Source organism: Chiloscyllium plagiosum, unplaced genomic scaffold, assembly GCF_037043375.1.
Source record: "Chiloscyllium plagiosum isolate Xiang-an unplaced genomic scaffold, Cpla_swu_hap1 HiC_scaffold_44, whole genome shotgun sequence".
Lineage (NCBI taxonomy): Eukaryota > Metazoa > Chordata > Chondrichthyes > Orectolobiformes > Hemiscylliidae > Chiloscyllium > Chiloscyllium plagiosum.
Window position 1 is genome coordinate 8,583,537 of NW_028270182.1, and position 19,299 is coordinate 8,602,835.

The window sequence follows — 19,299 nt, forward strand, 5'->3', positions numbered from 1 at the left end:
GGTCACAGAAATAAAACACAGGAGAGCTTTTATTTTCAGATTCAATAAACAACTTATGTTAGCGCACATGCATAATTTATAATATTCAGTGAAGCTTTCTTGACAAAAAAATTAATGAGAAGACTTTAATAATGAAGCATATTGTGACAGTATTGTTTTATATTGGGCACATAGAAATATAGAACATTAGAACAGGAGTAGACCATTCAGCCCCTCAAGCCTGTTGACTTGCACCATGGCTGATCCTCCAACTCAGTGACCTTCCCCATTCCCTTGGATCCCCTATAGCTCTAAGAACTGGACCTCACTCCTTCTTGAGAACATTCAATGTTTCAGCCTCAATCGATTCACTGTGGCAGGGACATTGTCACTTTTTACAAAGTGCTTCACGGAAACTCCGATTGGCACAGGGTCAGCCAATGAGATGGAGCCGTGCCAGGGTTTATACCCGCGAGAATATATACATAGGAGCAGGAAGCAATCTGTTCAGCAGCAAACGGACACGATTTCACATCAGAGCAGCACTGCAAACGGAGTTTCTTTCCCGGGGAACTAGAGCTTGGTTCAACGTTGCAGCAAAGCTGACAGCCCACAGTGTCGACTTCAAAAGGGCAAGGTTCAAACCAGCTTTGGACAGTGAGGTCTGCGAGAATATGGGCCTGTTGTGTGACCGTGAGTTTCTGTAGGACTCAGTAAACCAGTAAATTCCTTGCACCGGGGATTCCTACAGATAATTCCCATTGGATCCCGCATTCTGTCACTTGGCCTCTCCGCACAAATTTCCATCTGAGGAATCTGAAATCAACAATAAGGAGTAAAGCAGGAAAATCCCATGTTACAAGAACAAAAGATAACAGCCAGGAATCCCAACAGGACGTGCATCAATCCTGACGACTTTCACTCAGGGAAGGAGGCCATAGCTGGCAAATCAGCTTTTCTTGCCCATCCTCTGATTTCCTTCACTCATGGAACATGGTCATCACTGGCTGGGCCCAGCATTTATTACCCGTCCCTAGTTGTGCCCTTGAGAAGATGGGGGTGAGCTGCCTTCTTGACCCGCTGCAGTCCCGTGTGGTGTAGGGACACCCACACAGCGCCCGTTAGGAAGGGAGCTCCAGGTTTCTGGCCCAGCGACACTGAGGGAACGGCTGATGTATTGCCAAGTCAGGATGGTGAATGGCTCAGAAGGGAGCTTGCAGGGAATAGTGTTCCCATGTACCTGCTGCCCTTGTCCTTCTGGATGGAAGTGGTCTTGGGTTTCGAAGGTGCTGTCCAAGGAGCCTTGCTGAGTTGCTGCAGTTCATCTTGTAGATGGTACACACTGCTGCTACTGAGCGTCAGTGAGGGAGGGAATGGATGTTTGTGCATGTGGTACAAATCGAGTGGTCTGCTTTGTCCTGGATGATGTTGAGCTTCTTGAGTGCTGTTGGAGCTGCACCCATCCAGGGCAAATAGGGAGTATTCCCTTACAATGCTGACATGTGCCTTCTGGATGGTGGATAGGCCTTGGGGAGTCAGGAGGTGAGTTATTCGCTGCAGTATTCCTAGCCTCTGACCTGCTCTTGCAGCCATTGTGTTTATGTGGTGAATTCAGTTGAGTTTCTGCTCAATGGTAACCCTTAGGATGTTGACAGTAGGAGATTCAGTAATGGTGACACTATTAATTCAGAAGGGGCAATGCTAGATTGTCTCTAATTGGAGATGGTCATTGCCTGGCATTTGCATGGCATGATGTTATATGCCACTTGTCAGGCCAAGCCTGGATATTTTCCAGATCTTGCTGCATTTGGGCACGGACTGCTTCAGTATCTGAGGAGTGGCGAATGGTGCTGGACGTTGTGCAATTATCGGCAAACATCCCCACTTCTGAGCTTATGGTGGAGGGAAGGGCATTGATGAAGCAGCTGAAGATGGACACTATCCTGAGGGACTCCTGCAGAGATTAGATTAGATTACTTACAGTGTGGAAACAGGCCCTTCGGCCCAACAAGTCCACACCGACCCGCCAAAGCGGACCCACCCAGACCCATTCCCCTACATTTACCCCTGCACCTAACACTACAGGCAATTTAGTGTGGCCAATTCACCTGACCTGCACATTTTTTGGAGCGTGGGAGGAAACCGGAGCACCCGGAGGAAACCCATGCAGACACGGGGAGAATGTGCAAACTCCACACAGTCGGTCGCCTGAGGCGGGAATTGAACCCGGGTCTCTGGCGCTGTGAGGCAGCAGTGCTAGCCACTGTGCCACCGTGCCGCCCACAGATGTCCTGGAGCTGAGATGACTGACCTCCAACAACCACAGCCATCTTCCTAAGTGTCAGGGATGCGTCTAACCAGCGGAGAGTTTGCCCCCTGATACCCATGGGCTCCAGTTTTGCCAGGGCTCCTTGAAGCCATGCTCACTCGAATGCAGCCTTGATGTCAAGGGCTGTCACTCTCACCTCCCGTCTGGAACTCAGCTCCTTTGTCCACGGATGATCCCAGATTCTAATAAGGTCTGGGGAGGCAACCTGTACATTAGCATAGATACTGGATTGATGCAGGGACCCAGTATGGTGTTTCAGGAAAACATTGCACTTGTCTGTGTGAGAGCAAACAGTGACTTGGTCTGTGATAGCAGCTTACCTGTAACTTCCTTCCTCTTCATCAGACACATTCCAACCAGCCAAACAGTCGCTAGGATTGTGACAGCGATGCCCGCCTTGATGATGAGGATTAGACCCTGAGGCAGTGGGTCCCCACCATCCACACTGTGCTGGGAGGCTGCACTCACTGAGGAGGGGGCATGGTCTGTCGTGGTCTCTGGTCTCAGTGCTGTTGAAAGACAAGGATCCGGCTCAATGATGTGGAAGCAGGAGGGAGAGAATGAGCCAGGGCTGGAGTGAGAAACAGGAGCAAATACACTCAGAGGGCAGACCCTGGGGACACGGGATGGTCAGAGACACTGACTCTGGAGGGGGGGTGTGTGAAGGGGAGCTGGTGTCTGTGACACTGAGGAGTAAGAGGAAGTCAGTGTCTGTGACCCTGGGGAGTGAGGGGAGTCAGTGTGTCTGTCCCTGAGGAGTGAGGGGGGGCAGTGTCTCTGACCCTGGGGGAGTGAGGGGAGTCAGTGTGTCTGTCCCTGAGGAGTGAGGGGGGGTAGTTGCAGTGCCTCTGTCCCTGGGGAGTGAGGGGGAGTCAGTGTGTCTGTCCCTGAGGGAGTGAGGGGAGTCAGTGTCTCTGCCCCTGGGGGAGTGAGGGGAAGTCAGTGTCTCTGACCCTGGGGGAATGAGGGGAGTCAGTGTGTCTGTCCCTGAGGAGTGAGGGGGGGCAGTTGCAGTGCCTCTGTCCCTGGGGAGTGAGGGGGAGTCAGTGTCTGTCCCTGGGCGAGTGAGGGGGAGTCAGTGTCTCTGTCCCTGAGGAGTGGGGGGTTGTTACTTTGATCCTGGGGAGTCGGTGTGGGGAGAATCAGTGTCTCTGGCTCGAGGGAGTGAGGGTGAAAATGTCGACGTTTCGGGCAAGAAACCTTCATTAGTGAGGGACAGTCAGTGTCACTGACTCTGGAGAGTGAGGGGGTATCTCAGTGTGACAGACCCAGGGGGGTGAGGGGGTGTCTCAGTGTGACTGACCCTGGGGAGTGAGGGGGTGTCTCAGTGTGACTGACCCTGGGGAGTGAGGGGGTGTCTCAGTGTGACTGACCCTGGGGAGTGAGGGGGTGTCTCAGTGCCACTGACTCTGTGGAGTGTGGGCGTGTCTCAGTGTCTCTGACCCTGGGGAGTGAGGGGGTGTCTCAGTGTGACTGATCCTGAGAGTGAGAGGGTGTCTCAATGTGACTGATCCTGAGAGTGAGAGGGTGTCTCAATGTGACTGACCCTGGGGAGTGAGGGATGTCTCAGTGTCTCTGACCCTGGGGAGTGAGGGGGTGTCTCAGTGTGACTGACCCTGGGGAGTGAGGGGGGTGTCTCAGTGTGACTGACCCTGGGGAGTGAGGGGGTGTCTCAGTGCCACTGACTCTGTGGAGTGTGGGGGTGTCTCATTGTCTCTGACCCTGTGGAGTGAGGGGGTGTCTCAGTGTCACTGACCCTGGGGAATGAGGGGCTGTCTCAGTGTCTCTGACCCTGGGGGGTGAGGGGATGCGTCAGTGTGACTGACCCCGAGAGTGAGGGGATGTCTCAGTATGACTGTCTCCGTGGGGACTGCGAGAGTGTCTCAGTGTGACTGACCCTGGGGAGTGAGAGGGTTGTCTCAGTGTGACTCACCGTGGGGATTGTGGGGGTGTCTCAGTGTGACTGACCCTGGGGAGTGAGAGGGTTGTCTCAGTGTGACTCACCGTGGGGTTTGTGGGGGTGTCTCAGTGTGACTGACCCTGGGGAGTGAGGGGGATATCTCAGTGTGACTGACCCTGGGAAGTGAGGGGGATATCTCAGTGTGACTGATCCTGGGGAGTGAGGGGGTATATCAGTGTCTCTGAGCCTGGGGGAGAGTAAGGGGGTGGGAGTGAAGGGGTGAGTTTGGGAGATGTCCCAGTCCCAGGGGGTGGTGCCCTGAAAGTGTTTGTGTCCAAAGAGATTTTCCGGGAGCTGGGTCCCTCCCAGACGCTGCTGAATTTCTCCAGCTCTCTCTTTTTCTTTCCCAGTTGCTGCCTCCACTGGGAATGGATTGGATTTGACAATCCCACGTGATCCCGAGTGTGGGAGAGACTGAATCTGGGATCACTCTCACCAGCATCGAGTCAATGTGAGGGGAATTGGGGAAAAGGAGATGGAACTTACCTCGGACAGTGAGGTAGGTCCCTGGGACGCTTTGCCAGATCTCATAACGATTTCCTGTTGTCATCAACCGACAGAAATAGCGGTTTGTATCCCTTGTTTTCAGTTGCTTTATCCGGATGGTCCCTGTCCTCTCCTTGGCCGGATCTCCCAGGAATTCAATTCGCCCTTGGTATTCAGGGTGAGTGTATCCCTGAGACATATTGAGGATAAATTCCCCGTGAAACTCGTTTCTTCTCCAGGCAATGTCATACCCCCTGGGTTTGAGTGTATCTGGGTAAGTGAATGTACACGGGATCTCGATCGATCCCCCTTCCACACCCTCCAGTCGATCCGGTTGGCTCACTGTGAAACCATCTCCATGGATCAATCCTGAGGGAGAGCGAAACAGCAAACAGTCATTTAGGAATCCCGAATAAATCTCTCCCAGCTGGGGACCAGCCCCCAGGATATCCCCCAGTGACAGAGAGACTCTGTAACTGAGACAGCAAAATGTGACTCACCCCCAGGTATCTGTCACTCTGTATATAAACCACCCTGAATCCCTGTAACCCCCTCCAGCCCTTACACCCCCTCCCTATATCTGTACCCCCCTCCAGCCCCTACACCCCTCCCTATCTTTGGGACCCCCTCCAGCCCCTACACCCCTCCCTATCTCTGTAACCCCCTCCAGCCCCTACGCCCCCTCCCTATCTCTGTAACCGTCTCTGGGCCCCACACCCCCTCCCTATCTCTGTAACCCTCTCCGGGCCCCACACCCCCTCCCTATCTCTGTAACCCTCTCTGGGCCCCACACCCCCTCCCTATCTCTGTAACCCTCTCCGGGCCCCACACCCCCTCCCTATATCTGTAACCCTCTCCGGGCCCCATACCCCCTCCCTATCTCTGTAACCCTCTCCGGGCCCCACACCCCCTCCCTATCTCTGTAATCCACTCCAACTCCTTCACCCCTCCCTATCTCTGTAATCTGAGGGACAGTCAGTGTCACTGACTCTGGAGAGTGAGGGGGTATCTCAGTGTGACAGACCCATGGGGGTGAGGGGGTGTCTCAGTGTGACTGACCCTGGGGAGTGAGGGGATGCGTCAGTGTGACTGACCCCGAGAGTGAGGGGATGTCTCAGTATGACTGTCTCCGTGGGGACTGAGAGAGTGTCTCAGTGTGACTGACCCTGGGGAGTGAGGGGGTTGTCTCAGTGTGACTCACCGTGGGGATTGTGGGGGTGTCTCAGTGTGACTGACCCTGGGGAATGAGTGGGTGTCTCAGTGTGACTGACCCTGGGGAATGAGGGGCTCTCTCAGTGTCTCAGACCTTGGGGGGTGAGGGGATGCGTCAGTGTGACTGACCCTGAGAGTGAGGGGATGTCTCAGTATGACTGTCTCCGTGGGGACTGAGAGGGTGTCTCAGTGTGACTGACCCTGGGGAGTGAGGGGGTGTGTCAGTGTGACAGACCCATGGGGGTGAGGGGGTGTCTCAGTGTGACTGACCCTGGGGAGTGAGGGGGTGTCTCAGTGTGACTGACCCTGGGGAGTGAGGGGGTGTCTTAGTGTGACTGACCCTGGGGAGTGAGGGGGTGTCTCAGTGTGACTGACCCTGGGGAGTGAGGGGGTGTCTCAGTGTGACTGACCCTGGGGAGTGAGGGGGTGTCTCAGTGCCACTGACTCTGTGGAGTGTGGGGGTGTCTCAGTGTCTCTGACCCTGGGGAGTGAGGGGGTGTCTCAGTGTGACTGATCCTGAGAGTGAGAGGGTGTCTCAATGTGACTGACCCTGGGGAGTGAGGGATGTCTCAGTGTCTCTGACCCTGGGGAGTGAGGGGGTGTCTCAGTGTGACTGACCCTGGGGAGTGAGGGGGGTGTCTCAGTGTCTCTGACCCTGGGGAGTGAGGGGGTGTCTCAGTGTGACTGACCCTGGGGAGTGAGAGGGTGTCTCAGTGTGACTGACCCTGGGGAGTGAGGGGGGTGTCTCAGTGTGACTGACCCTGGGGAATGAGGGGCTGTCTCAGTGTCTCTGACCCTGGGGGGTGAGGGGATGCGTCAGTGTGACTGACCCCGAGAGTGAGGGGATGTCTCAGTATGACTGTCTCCGTGGGGACTGAGAGAGTGTCTCAGTGTGACTGACCCTGGGGAGTGAGGGGGTTGTCTCAGTGTGACTCACCGTGGGGATTGTGGGGGTGTCTCAGTGTGACTGACCCTGGGGAATGAGTGGGTGTCTCAGTGTGACTGACCCTGGGGAATGAGGGGCTCTCTCAGTGTCTCAGACCTTGGGGGGTGAGGGGATGCGTCAGTGTGACTGACCCTGAGAGTGAGGGGATGTCTCAGTATGACTGTCTCCGTGGGGACTGAGAGGGTGTCTCAGTGTGACTGACCCTGGGGAGTGAGGGGGTGTGTCAGTGTGACTGACCCTGGGTGTGAGGGGGTGTCTCGTTGTGACTGACCCTGGGGAGTGAGGGGGTGTCTCAGTGTCTCTGACCCTGAGAGTGAGGGGATGTCTCAGTGTGACTATCCCTGGGGATTGAGGGGGTGTCTCAGTGTCACTGACCCTGGGGAGTGAGGGGGTGTGTCAGTGTGACTGATTCTGAGAGTGAGAGGGTGTCTCAATGTGACTGACCGTGGGGAGTGAGGGGGTGTCTCAGTGTGACTGACCCTGGAGAGAGAGGGGGTGTCTCAGTGTCTCTGACCCTAGGGAGTGAGGGGGTGTATCAGTGTGACTAACCCTGAGAGTGAGGGGGTGTCTCAGTGTGACTGACTCTGGGGAGTGAGGGGGTGTCTCTGTGTGACTGACCCTGGGGGTGAGGGGGTGTCTCAGTGTGACTAACCCTGAGAGTGAGGGGGTGTCTCAGTGTGACTGACCCTGGGAGTGAGGGGGTGTCTCAGTGTGACTAACCCTGAGAGTGAGGGGGTTGTATCAGTGTGACTGACCCTGGGGAGTGAGGGGGTGTCTCAGTGCCACTGACTCTGTGGAGTGAGGGGGTGCCTCAGTATCACTGACCTTGGGGAGTGAGGGGGTGTCTCAGTGTCTCTGACCCTGGGGGGTGAGGGGATGAGTCAGTGTGACTGACCCTGAGAGTGAGGGGATGTCTCAGTATGACTGTCTCCGTGGGGACTGAGAGGGTGTCTCAGTGTGACTGACCCTGGGGAGTGAGGGGGTGCCTCAGTGTGACTGACCCTGGGGAGTGAGGGGGGTGTCTCAGTGTGACTGACCCTGGGGAATGAGGGGGTGCCTCAGTGTGACTGACCCTGGGGAGTGAGGGGGTGTCTCAGTGTGACTGACCCTGGAGAGTGAGGGGATGCCTCAGTGTGACTGACCCTGGGGAGTGAAGGGGATATCTCAGTGTGACTGACTCTGGGGAGTGAGGGGGTGTCTCAGTGTGACTGACCCTGGGGAGTGAGGGGGTGCCTCAGTGTGACTGACCCTGGGGAGTGAGGGGGTATCTCAGTGTGACTGACCCTGGGGAGTGAGGGGGATATCTCAGTGTGACTGACCCTGGGGAGTGAGGGGGATATCTCAGTGTGACTGACCCTGGGGAGTGAGGGGGTGCCTCAGTGTGACTGACCCTGGGGAGTGAGGGGGATATCTCAGTGTGACTGACCCTGGGGAGTGAGGGGGTGCCTCAGTGTGACTGACCCTGGGGAGTGAGGGGGATATCTCAGTGTGACTGACCCTGGGGAGTGAGGGGGTGCCTCAGTGTGACTGACCCTGGGAAGTGAGGGGGATATCTCAGTGTGACTGATCCTGGGGAGTGAGGGGGTGTATCAGTGTCTCTGACCCTGTGGAGTGAGGGGGTGTCTCAGTGTGACTGACCCTGGGGAGTGAGGGGGTGCCTCAGTGTGACTGATCCTGGGGAGTGAGGGGGTGTATCAGTGTCTCTGACCCTGGGGGAGAGTAAGGGGGTGGGAGTGAAGGGGTGAGTTTGGGAGATGTCCCAGTCCCAGGGGGAGGTGCCCTGAAAGTGTTTGTGTCCAAAGAGATTTTCCGGGAGCTGGGTCCCTCCCAGACGCTGCTGAATTTCTCCAGCTCTCTCTTTTTCTTTCCCAGTTGCTGCCTCCACTGGGAATGGATTGGATTTGACAATCCCACGTGATCCCGAGTGTGGGAGAGACTGAATCTGGGATCACTCTCACCAGCATCGAGTCAATGTGAGGGGAATTGGGGAAAAGGAGATGGAACTTACCTCGGACAGTGAGGTAGGTCCCTGAGACGCTTTGCCAGACCGCATAACGATTTCCTGTTGTCGTCAACCGACAGAAATAGCGGTTTGTATCCCTTGTTCTCAGCTGCTTTATCCGGATGGTCCCTGTCCTCTCCTTGGCCGGATCTCCCAGGAATTCAATTCGCCCTCGGTATTCAGGGTGAGTGTATCCCCGAGACTTATTGAGGATAAATTCCCCGTGAAACTCGTTTCTTCTCCAGGCAATGTCATACCCTGTGGGTTTGTGTGTATCTGGGTAGGTGAATGTACACGGGATCTCGATCGACCCCCCTTCCACACCCTCCAGTCGATCCGGTTGGCTCACTGTGAAAGCATCTCCATGGATCATCCCTGAGGGAGAGCGAAACAGCAAACAGTCATTTAGGAATCCCGAATAAATCTCTCCTGGCTGGAGACCAGCCCCCAGGATATCCCCCAGTGACAGAGAGACTGTGTAACTGAGACAGCAAAATGTGACTCACTCCCAGGTATCTGTCACTCTGTATATAAACCACCCTAAATCCCTGTAACCCCCTCCAGCCCTTACACCCCCTCCCTATATCTGTACCCCCCTCCAGCCCCTACACCCCTCCCTATCTTTGGGACCCCCTCCAGCCCCTACACCCCTCCAGCCCCTACACCCCTCCCTATCTCTGTAACCCCCTCCAGCCCCTACGCCCCCTCCCTATCTCTGTAACCGTCTCCGGGCCCCACACCCCCTCCCTATCTCTGTAACCCTCTCCGGGCCCCACACCCCCTCCCTATCTCTGTAACCCTCTCCGGGCCCCACACCCCCTCCCTATATCTGTAACCCTCTCCGGGCCCCACACCCCCTCCCTATATCTGTAACCCTCTCCGGGCCCCACACCCCCTCCCTATCTCTGTAACCCTCTCCGGGCCCCACACCCCCTCCCTATCTCTGTAATCCACTCCAACTCCTTCACCCCTCCCTATCTCTGTAATCACCTCCAGCCCCGACAACCCTCCCTATCTCTGTAACCCCTTCCAGCCCCTCCACCCCCTCCACCTCCTTCACCCCCTCCCTATCTCTGTAACCCCCTCCAGTCCCTCCACCCCCTCCCTATCTCTGTAACCCCCTCCAGCCCCTCCACCCCCTCCCTATCTCTGTAACCCCCTCCAGCCCCTACACCCCCTCCCTATCTCTGTAACCCCCTAGAGCCCCTACACATCCTCCCTATTTCTGTAACCCCCTGGAGCCCCTACACCCCCTCCCTATCTCTGTAACCCCCACCAGCCCCTATACCCCCTCTCTATCTCTGTAACCCCCACCAGCCTCTACACCCCTCCCTATCTCAGTATGCTCGTCCAGCTCCTACACCCCTCCCATTCTCTGTCACCTCCTCCAGACCTTACACCTCCAACCATATCTCCGTAAATTCCTCCAGCCCTTACACCCCTCCTATCTCTAAATTCCTCCTTTCGCTATACCCTTCCTCTCCCTATCATTATCACCCCTGCAGCCCGTATATCCCTCCCTATCTCTGTAACCTCCATCAGTCCTCCTTGGTCTCTGCCTCCCTTTCAATCCCTACATCTCTCCCTATCCCTCTTACCCCTCCAGCCCCTATAATCCTCTTAGATCTCCATGGCAGAGGTTGTGGTGAGGGGGTGTACCTTTGGAAGGTCTCAGTCTGTGGTTATAGAACCCTCCCCCCCCCAAACCTCTCCCTCTCCTGCAATCTCTCTTTCCTCATGTTCCCCCGTAAATCCCTCCCTCTGTCTGATCACTGGTTTAATTCTCCTAAAACCTCCTTTGGAACCCTGTCCTTTCACTGGGATGGATCTGGGGACTGCCTCGAGGAGCAGATTTGACTGAGTTGAGGAGGAACGTCTTCCCCCAAAGGATTATGAATCTGTGGAATTCCCTGCCCAGTGAAGCAGCTGAGGTTACCCCGTTGGGTGTTTTTGGATAGATTTTTGAACAGTTAAGGAGTTAAGGATTATGGTGCTGAATCCATGAAAAGTTGAGCAATAACCTATTGAAAGGGGGAGCAGGTCGGAGGGGACAGCTGGTTTAATTCTGTTCTTGTAATCAAAGGGCTCCCCCCCAACCCTGTTGTAATTTCATCCACCCTCTTCCCTCGAGCAGATGGTATAAACATTTGTAAACACATACAAACAGATTCAAGAACAGCTTCTTCCCCGTGCGACCTTTAACAAGGTTATTGTCACCCATGGTTTCTTTGAAGAGGGGTTGCAAAGGCAGAGCTTCCGATATGTCTGATGTACACCTGAACTAGAGGAGTGCCAATAACCGGGGATGGAGGGTTTGGGAAATTTGCTAATGAGCTTCGGGAGGGTTTAAACTAATTCACCAGGGGTTTGGGAACCTGAATTGTAGCTCTAGTGTACAGGAGGTTGAAAGTAGTGAGGTCATAAATAAGATTGCAAGGTCACAAGAGTGTACTGGTGGCAAGAAGGTGGTTTGAAGGGTGTCTACCTCGATGCCAGGAGCATCCGGAAGAACGTGTGAACATTGCAGCATGAGTTGGTACCTGGGACTTTGATGTTGTGGCCATTTTGGAGACATGGATAGGGCAGGGACAGGAATGGTTGTTGCAGGTTCAGGGATTTAGATGTTTCAGTAAGAACAGGTAGGCTGGTAAAAGAGAGGGAGGTGTGGCACTGTTAGTCAAGGACAGTCTTACGGTGGCAGAGAGGATGTTTGTTGAGGACTTGTCGACTGAGTTAGTATGGACTGAGGTTAGAAACAGGAAAGGAGAGGTCACCCTGTTGGCAGTTTTCTATAGGCAGCCAAAAAGTTCCAGAGATGTAGAGGAAAGGATTGCAAAGATGATTCTCGATAGGAGTGAGAGAGACAGAGTAGTTGGTATGAGGGACTTTAACTTTCCAAATATTGACTGGAAATGCTATAGTTCAAGTTGTTTAGATGGATCAGTTTTTATCCAATGTGTGCAGGAGGGTTTCATGACACAGTATGTAGATAGGCCAACAAGGGGTAGGGCCACATTGGATTTGGTACTGGGGAATGAACTCAGACAGGTGTTAGATTTGGAGATAGGTAAGCACTTTGATGACAGTGACCACAATTTGGTTGCATTTACTTTAGCAATGGAAAGAGATAGGTATATACCGCAGGGCAAGGTTTATAGCTGGGGGAAAGGGAATTATGATGCAATTAGGCAAGATTTAGGATGCATAGAAGGAGAAAGAAAACTGCAGGGGACGGGCACAAATGAAATATGGAGCTTATTCAAGGGACAGCTACTGTGTGTCCTTGATAAGTATGTACCTGTCAGCCAGGGAGGAAGTGGTTGAGCAAGGGAACTGTGGTTTGCTAAAGAAGTTGAATCTCTTGTCAAGAGGAAGAAGGAGGCTTAGGTAAAGATGAGACATGAAGGCTCAGTTAGGGCACTTGAGAGTTATAAGTTAGCCAGGAAGGACCTAAAGAGAGCTAAGAAGAGCCAGGAATGGACATGAGAAGTCTTTGGCTCGTAGGATCAAGGAAAACTCTAAAGCTTTCTCTAGGTATGTCAGGAATAAAAGAATGACTACAGTAAGGTTAAGACAGTAATGGGAAGTTGTCCATGGAGTCCAAGGAGATAGGAGAGGTGCTAAGTGAATACTTTTGTCAGCATTCACACTGGGAAAAGGCAATCTTGTCTGGAATACTGATATTCAGACTGTTAGACTAGACAGGATTGAGGATCACAAGGAGGAGGTGTTAGCAATTCCAGAAAGTGTGAAAATACATAAGTCCGCTGGGGCAGATGGGATTTATCCTCAGGTTCTCTGTGAAGCAAGGGAGGAGATTGCAGAACCTTTGGCTTTGATTTTTATGTCATCATTGTCATCAGAAATAGTGCCAGAAGTTGGAAGATAGCAAATATCGTTCCCTTGTTTCAGAAGGGGAGTAGAGACAACCCTGGTAATTATAGACCAGTGAGCCTTACTTCGGTTGTGGGTAAAATGTTGGAAAGGATTATACAAGGTACGATTTAGAAGCATCTAGAGAGGAATAGTGCGATTAGGGATAGTCAACATGGTTTCGTGAAGGGTGGGTCGTGCCTCACGAACCTTATTGAGTTCATCAAGAAGGTGGCCAAACTGGTGGATGAGGGTAAAGCAGTTGATATGGTGAATATGGATTTCAGTATGGCATTTGATAAGATTTCCCACAGTAGGCTATTGCAGAAAGTACACAGGCATGGGAATGCGGGTAATTTAGCAGTTTGGATCAGAAATTGGATAGCTGAAAGAAGACAGAGGATGGTGGTTGATGGGAAATATTCATCCTGGAGATCAGTTATGATTGGAGTACCGCAAGAATCTGTTTAGGGCCACTGCTGCTTGTCATTTTTATAAATGACCTGGATGATAGGGGTAGGTGGATGGGTTAGTAAATTTGTAGATGATACTAAGGTGGGTGGAGTTGTGGACAGTGCGGAAGGATGTTGCAGGTTACAGAGGGGCATAAATAAGCTGTAGAGCTGGGCTGAGAGGTGGCAAATGGAGTTTAATGCAGAAAAGTGTGAGGTGATTCATTTTGGAAGGAGTAACAGGAATACAGCGTACTAGACTAATGGTAAGAATCTTGGCAACATGCATGAGCAGAGAGATCTTAGTGTCCATGTGCATAAATCCCTGGAAATTGCCACCCTGATTGATTGGGCTGTTAAGAAGGCATGGGGTGTGTTGACTCATATTGATAGAGGGATTGAGTTTCGCATCCACGAGGTCATGCTGGGCAAAACATTGGCGCGGCCGCATTTGGAGTATTGCGTACTGTTGTGGCCACTGCATTATAGGAAGGCCGTGTAAGCATTGGAAAGGGTGCAGAGGAGATTTACCAGAATGTTGTCTGGTATGGAGGGAGGGCCTTATGATGAAAGGCTGAGGGACTTGAGGCTGTCTTTGTTAGAGAAAAGGTTGAGAGGTGACTTAATGGAGTCATACAAGATGATCAGAGGATTAGATAGGGTGGATAGTGAAAACCTTTTTCCTTGATGGTGATGGCTAGCATGAGGAGACATAGCTTTAAACTGAAGGGTGATAGATATAGGATAGATGTCAGAGGTAGGTTCTTCATTCAGAGAGTAGTAAGGGCGTAGAATTCCCTGCCTGCAATAGTAGTAGACTTGCCATCTTTAAGGGCGTTTAAATGGTCATTGGATAGGCATATGGATGAGAATGGAATAGTGTAGGTTAGATGGGCTTCAGATTGGTTCCACAGGTTGGCACAACATCGAGGGCTGAAAGGCCTGTTCTGTGCTGTAATGTTCTATATTTGATGTTCTATGTAACCCCTTGAAGGGCCTGTACTGCGCTGGAATTTCTATGTTCTCTGTCTGGAAATGTCTTTTTGAAATGGCTTTGAAAGTTTTTATTTGGAAACACTTGTACAATGAAAGGGGAGTGGCCAGTTCTCTCGGTTCAGGGATTTTTTTTCTGGTTTGGTTTTTTCGAGCAGTCTGTTTGAAGCTACTGGACAAAGAAAGCTGCTGGGGGAGAAGGTTCCCTGATCCAACAGAGGGTTCCTGACAGACCCTCCCTCTCCCTCTCGCTCTGCAATCTCTCTCCTGTAAGAACTCGTGTTTGAATTTACCTTTTTGCCAAAGGGTGTGTTATGGGATGTTGCAGAGAATTGGAATAGCTCTTTGTTAAGTTGCGTTTTTGTGTCGGTTGGGTTTTCACACAGTTATGTTATTCTAAATGGGTTTTCTCTTGTTCATGTGCAAATGACTACCGAGTGGTTTGACCAGCTGTGTCAATCCTGGAATATCCACCTGACATCTGCTTAAAACAGCCAGAAAAACACAGGGTCTGGGATACCTGCTTAAAATACTTTGAGGGGGTCTTGCCTGGTCCATAACAGATTGGGGGCTCGTCCAGGATTTATTCTGTAGTTCTGATTTGGTATTAAGGTTGCTGTGCTCAAAGGTAGCGAGTGGAAGGTGTTAGTGTCTTTTGATCCAGGTGTTGAATTCGGATGGTTTAAACACTGCTTGGGGGAATAATGGCTCTGTCAGTCACAAAGAGTATTCTGGGGGTGGGAGAAGTGACCTTGGGGGTTTTACAAAACAAGGCAAAGCAGCTGCAATTAGCAGACAGACTGAACTTGGGGTTATCTACATTCCTCAGAAAAAGGAGAGATAATTACAGCAATAGCTCAGCATTTAAATTTGCTGGAAATGTCATTTGAATCTTTGGAGATGCCGAAAATTCAATTGAAGATGAAGCAGCTTGAGTTAGAGGCAAAAGGAAAAGAGAACAAGAAATGTAACTGTTGAAATTACGATTCAAAGCAGAGGAAAGAGAAAAAGAATGAAAGGCCCTAGCAGAACAAAAAGAAATGGACAGAATCGTTTCAGCAGAACAAAAAGAGAGAGAGAGAGAGAGGGGGGGAAAGGAAAGGAAGAAAGAGAGGGAGTTTGAACTTAATAAATTGGCACTTTGACAGGAGAGTCAGCTTAAAAGGATGGAGATGAAGGCTGAAGGTAAACTCAGTGAAGAGTGAGGATGAGCAAACCCCTGGGAGCCAAAGGCCTGGTGGGGATCTGTTCCAATACATCCAAGCGTTGCCTCAATTTGATGAGAAGGATGTAGAAGTCTTTTTCATCTCAGGTGAGAAGGTGGCTAAACAAATGCAGTGGGCCGTGACTATGTGGATTTTCTTGATCCAAACAAAACTTTTAGATACAGCAAGTGAGGTATTCACATCCCTATCAGAGGCGGAGTGGGGGATGCGTATGAGGTGATGAAGAAAGCCATCTTAAGTGCATATGAACTTGTGCCAGATACTTACAGACAACTTACAGGCTCAGTGGTTAGCACTGCTGCCTCACAGTGCCAGGGACCCGGGTTCAATTCCCGCCTCGGGCAACTGTCTGTGTGGAGTTTGCACGTTCTTCCCGTGTCTACGTGGGTTTCCTCCGGGTGCTCCGGTTTCCTCCCACAGTCCAAAGATGTGCAGGTTAGATGAATTAGCCATGCTAAATTGCCCATAGTGTTAGGTGTAGGGGTAAATGTAGGGGAATGGGTCTGGGTGGGTTGCTCTTTGGAGGGTCGGTGTGGACTTGTTGGGCCGAAGGGCCTGTTTCCACACTGTAAGTAATCTAAAAAAAAGTTTCAGGAATCTAAGGAGTGACCCTGGTCAAACCTACATTGAGTTTGAAAAGATTAAACAAAGTAATTTCAACAGATGGAGAAGGGCATTAAAAATAGAACAAAACTATGACACTCTTAGAGAGAGGATTATTTGGAGGAGTTTAAAAATTCACTTTCTGAGGGAGTGACAAACCCTGTGGAAGAGCAGAGAGTGAAGACAGCAAGATTAGCAGCTGAAATGGCTGATGGTTATGAGTTAGTTCATAAATCAAAGTTTGGCTTCCAACATCAATTTCAATCCGTGAGCGATAGAAACTGGGGAAAAGAGAAATCCTCATGTGGAAAGGGAAAAGCAGATGTCAGTGAAGATCATCAGGATAACGCTGGAGCTGTTTAACTTCTCTTTCCCCTTCAAGGGTTTCTATTTTATCCTGTGGTAAGTTATCCTGATGGTCACATGTTTCCTGATTCAACAGAAGTTTCTGACTGACTCACCCCCTCTCTGCAATCCCTCTCCTGTAAGAACCCGTACTTGAAATTAGCATTTTGCCAAGGAAATTGGGACCGCTCTTTGTTGAGTTATATTTTCATGTTTGTTGGGTGTTCAAACAGTTACTTTATTCAAAACTTGGTTTCCTTTTGTTTGTGTATAAATAAATCCTGTTTCATTTCAAACCGAGTGGTTTGACCAGTTGTGTCGCTGCTGGAATATCCACCTGACCCCTGCTTAAAACAACGAAAAAAGCTCGGGTCTGGGCTGCCTGCTTAAAATGTTTGGGGGTGGGGTCTGCATGGTCCCTAACACCCGGCATTATCAGACTTTTGAACAGACCTCCCAAATATTAATTCTGATCTCTCGCTCTCTGTGACTGTAACTTTGCATTCTGCACTCTGTTCTACTTTCCTGACACACTCCGTATGATACGATCTGCCTTTCGAGCACACAAAACAATACTTTTCACTATATCTCTGGACATGTGACAACAATAAATCAATCCACGAGCCCTGGACACTTCTAGAGACAGATACTGCTGTTTGGAACGGTGGCCCGATTCCACCATAAATTGCCAAGTCGGGATGTGAGTCTAAACTTGCTTCCTTGAGGGGTGTTATTTTTCTAGTTAATTGTTTTCTAGTCATTGTTTTGGAACTTGACGGTTTGCAAGTTCTCTTAATAAGCAGCCGAATGGAAAGGAACTCATGGCGATTTACCCACAAGACCAGGATAGAAAAAAGCTTGGAGTCACGGAGTGGCTGGTGAAGGGAAGGACTGAGTCCGAATCAGACGCCAAGTTGGTGACATATTGGAATGAGATTGAATTGACTCACCGACACAGAGAGACAGAAGGAGGAGGTGAAGAGCAGAGCCCATCGCCGTGCCTGCTCTCGCTCTGGTCGTCTGCTTTCAATGATTACAAGAGAAATGTAGTGGGGTTTTATAACACACCCAGTCACTCCACACAGTTAGTTCTGCTTTCATGTCTTCCTGTTTTTCTGTGCTCCGACCAACTCCAGGCAGGAAGTGGTATCCTCAAACCGACTGAGGAGAGACGGTGGGAGTGTTTTTCTCACTTATTTCTAGAATTCCGATCTGCAAAGCAGCGAGGGGAGGGGGATCCAGAGGAGATCCTGGGGGTAAAGGGCTTGTTGTATCAAGAGCGGTTGAGGACACTGGGTCTGTATTCAATGGAGTTTAAAAGGATTGGGGGTGGGGGGAGAGGCTCTAATTGAAACTTGCAGAATACCGAGAGGCCTGGATAGAGTGGGCGTAGAGAATTGAAATAAATTAGTTATTAACCTGATGTGGAGGAGCCAGTGGTGGACTGGGATGGACAAAGTTACAAATCGCACAACACCAGGTTATAGTCCAATGGATTTATTTGGAAGCACTAGCTTTTGGAATGCTGCTCCTTATCTTTGGAACGTATGTTTGTGGGTGACCTTTCGTCTTGATAAAGCAGGAAAAATTTGCAATTCTCAGCACTTTTTATGATTTTGTTTGCCTTCATTGCTTGAACCATTGACGTGGAACGTCATGTTGGAGTTGGACAGGACATTGGTGAGGCCACTTTTGGAGTACCGTGTGTAACTCTGGTTTCCTTGCTGTAGGAAGGTGGTTATGAACCTGGAGAGGGTGCAGAAATTATTCACATGATAAAATCATGAGGGGCATGGATAAGGTAAACAGCAAAGGCCTTTTCCCCAGGATAGGGGAGTTCAAACCTCGGAGGGCATAACGTTAAGGTGAGAGGGGATAGATTTAAAAGGAACTTGAAGTGACAAAGTTTTCACACAGCGAGCGGGTGGTTTGTGCAAGGAATGAACAGCCAGAGGAAGTGGTAGCTGTTGGTACAGTTGAAACCTTTAAAAAAGACATTTGGACAGGGACATGGATAGGAACAAGCTGGAAATGTGTTGCTGGAAAAGCGCAGCAGGTCAGGCAGCATCCAGTGAACAGGAGAATCGACGTTTCGGGCATAAGCCCTTCTTCAGGAATGAAGAAGGGCTTATGCCCGAAACGTCGATTCTCCTGTTCCCTGGATGCTGCCTGACCTGCTGCGCTTTTCCAGCAACACATTTCCAGCTCTGATCTCCAGCATCTGCAGACCTCACTTTCTCCTCATGGATAGGAAAGGTTTGGAGGGATGTGGGCCAAATGCAGGCAAGTGGGATGAGTTAGTTTGGGAAATGTGGTCAGCATGGACGAGTTGGACTGAAGGGTCTGTTTCCGTGCTATATGAGTCTCTGAGAAGATATTTCCGCCAGTGGGAGAGACTGGGACCCAAGGGCACAGCCTCAGGAGTGAAGGGATGGACTGAGATGAGGAGGAATTTCTTCAGCCAGAGGGTGGGGACTCTGTGGAACTGATGGCCACAGAGGGCTGTGGGGGCCAAGTCATTGAGTGTCTTTAAGATGGAGAGAGATGGGGTCCTGATTGGTAAGGGGGGATGGAGGGTCACGGGGAGAATGGGATTGAGAACCATATCAGCCATGATGGAATGGCAGAGCAGAGTTGATGGGCTGAATGGCCTCATTCTACTCCTGTATCTAGTAGTCATATGGACAGGCTCCTTGTTTACTGAGGTTGGAATGATTAATTTGCCAGTTAGTTTGTAGAGAGATGAAGAAGTCCCTATAGTCTTACCAGACCATAGGAGCGCTGGCGACTGATGGTGGTTTAACCCAAGGGGAGAGGCAGAGAAGGTGGGAGCTTCATGGTGCGGGAATCGAACCCCCACTGTTGGCTTCACTCTCTGTTGCAAATCTGTCCC

At 51.0% G+C, this 19,299-nt stretch overlaps 2 protein-coding genes across 3 annotated transcripts in view; one reads left to right on the forward strand and one right to left on the reverse strand.

Moving 5' to 3' along the window:
- LOC148136888 (paired immunoglobulin-like type 2 receptor beta-2) lies at positions 1 to 17,460 on the reverse strand. Of its 2 annotated transcripts, none has more exons than XM_087982756.1 (5): positions 17,357 to 17,460; positions 8,921 to 9,289; positions 4,755 to 5,123; positions 2,629 to 2,817; positions 1 to 795 (listed from the first exon to the last, which is right to left on the reverse strand). In XM_087982756.1, exons 1-5 carry the CDS (start codon positions 17,397 to 17,399, stop codon positions 758 to 760), a joined length of 1,008 nt encoding a protein of 335 aa, XP_087838882.1. In that variant the 5' UTR covers positions 17,400 to 17,460; the 3' UTR covers positions 1 to 757. The 2 variants fall into 2 exon arrangements, with proteins under 2 accessions (XP_087838882.1, XP_087838883.1); XM_087982757.1 differs by lacking the exon at positions 17,357 to 17,460 and adding an exon at positions 15,726 to 16,015.
- LOC148136889 (paired immunoglobulin-like type 2 receptor beta) overlaps positions 4,620 to 19,299 on the forward strand; it is a 41,733-nt gene continuing 27,053 nt past the window's right edge. The window contains exons 1-2 of the mRNA XM_087982762.1: positions 4,620 to 4,767; positions 8,785 to 8,933. The gene's annotated coding sequence lies outside the window, so the exon portion shown is untranslated. The remainder of the gene's footprint in view (positions 4,768 to 8,784; positions 8,934 to 19,299) is intronic.

What these genes read in the sequence shown, in the direction of transcription:
- LOC148136888 (XM_087982756.1), bottom strand. Translation starts at nt 17,399, where the DNA reads ATGGGCTCTGCTCTTCACCTCCTCCTTCTGTCTCTCTGTGTCG. An exon ending in CCTTCTGTCTCTCTGTGTCG is followed by an intron (nt 9,290 to 17,356) that starts GTGAGTCAATTC and finishes GCTCTCCCTCAG; the next exon opens with GGATGATCCATGGAGATGCT. An exon ending in GACCTACCTCACTGTCCGAG is followed by an intron (nt 5,124 to 8,920) that starts GTAAGTTCCATC and finishes GCTCTCCCTCAG; the next exon opens with GATTGATCCATGGAGATGGT.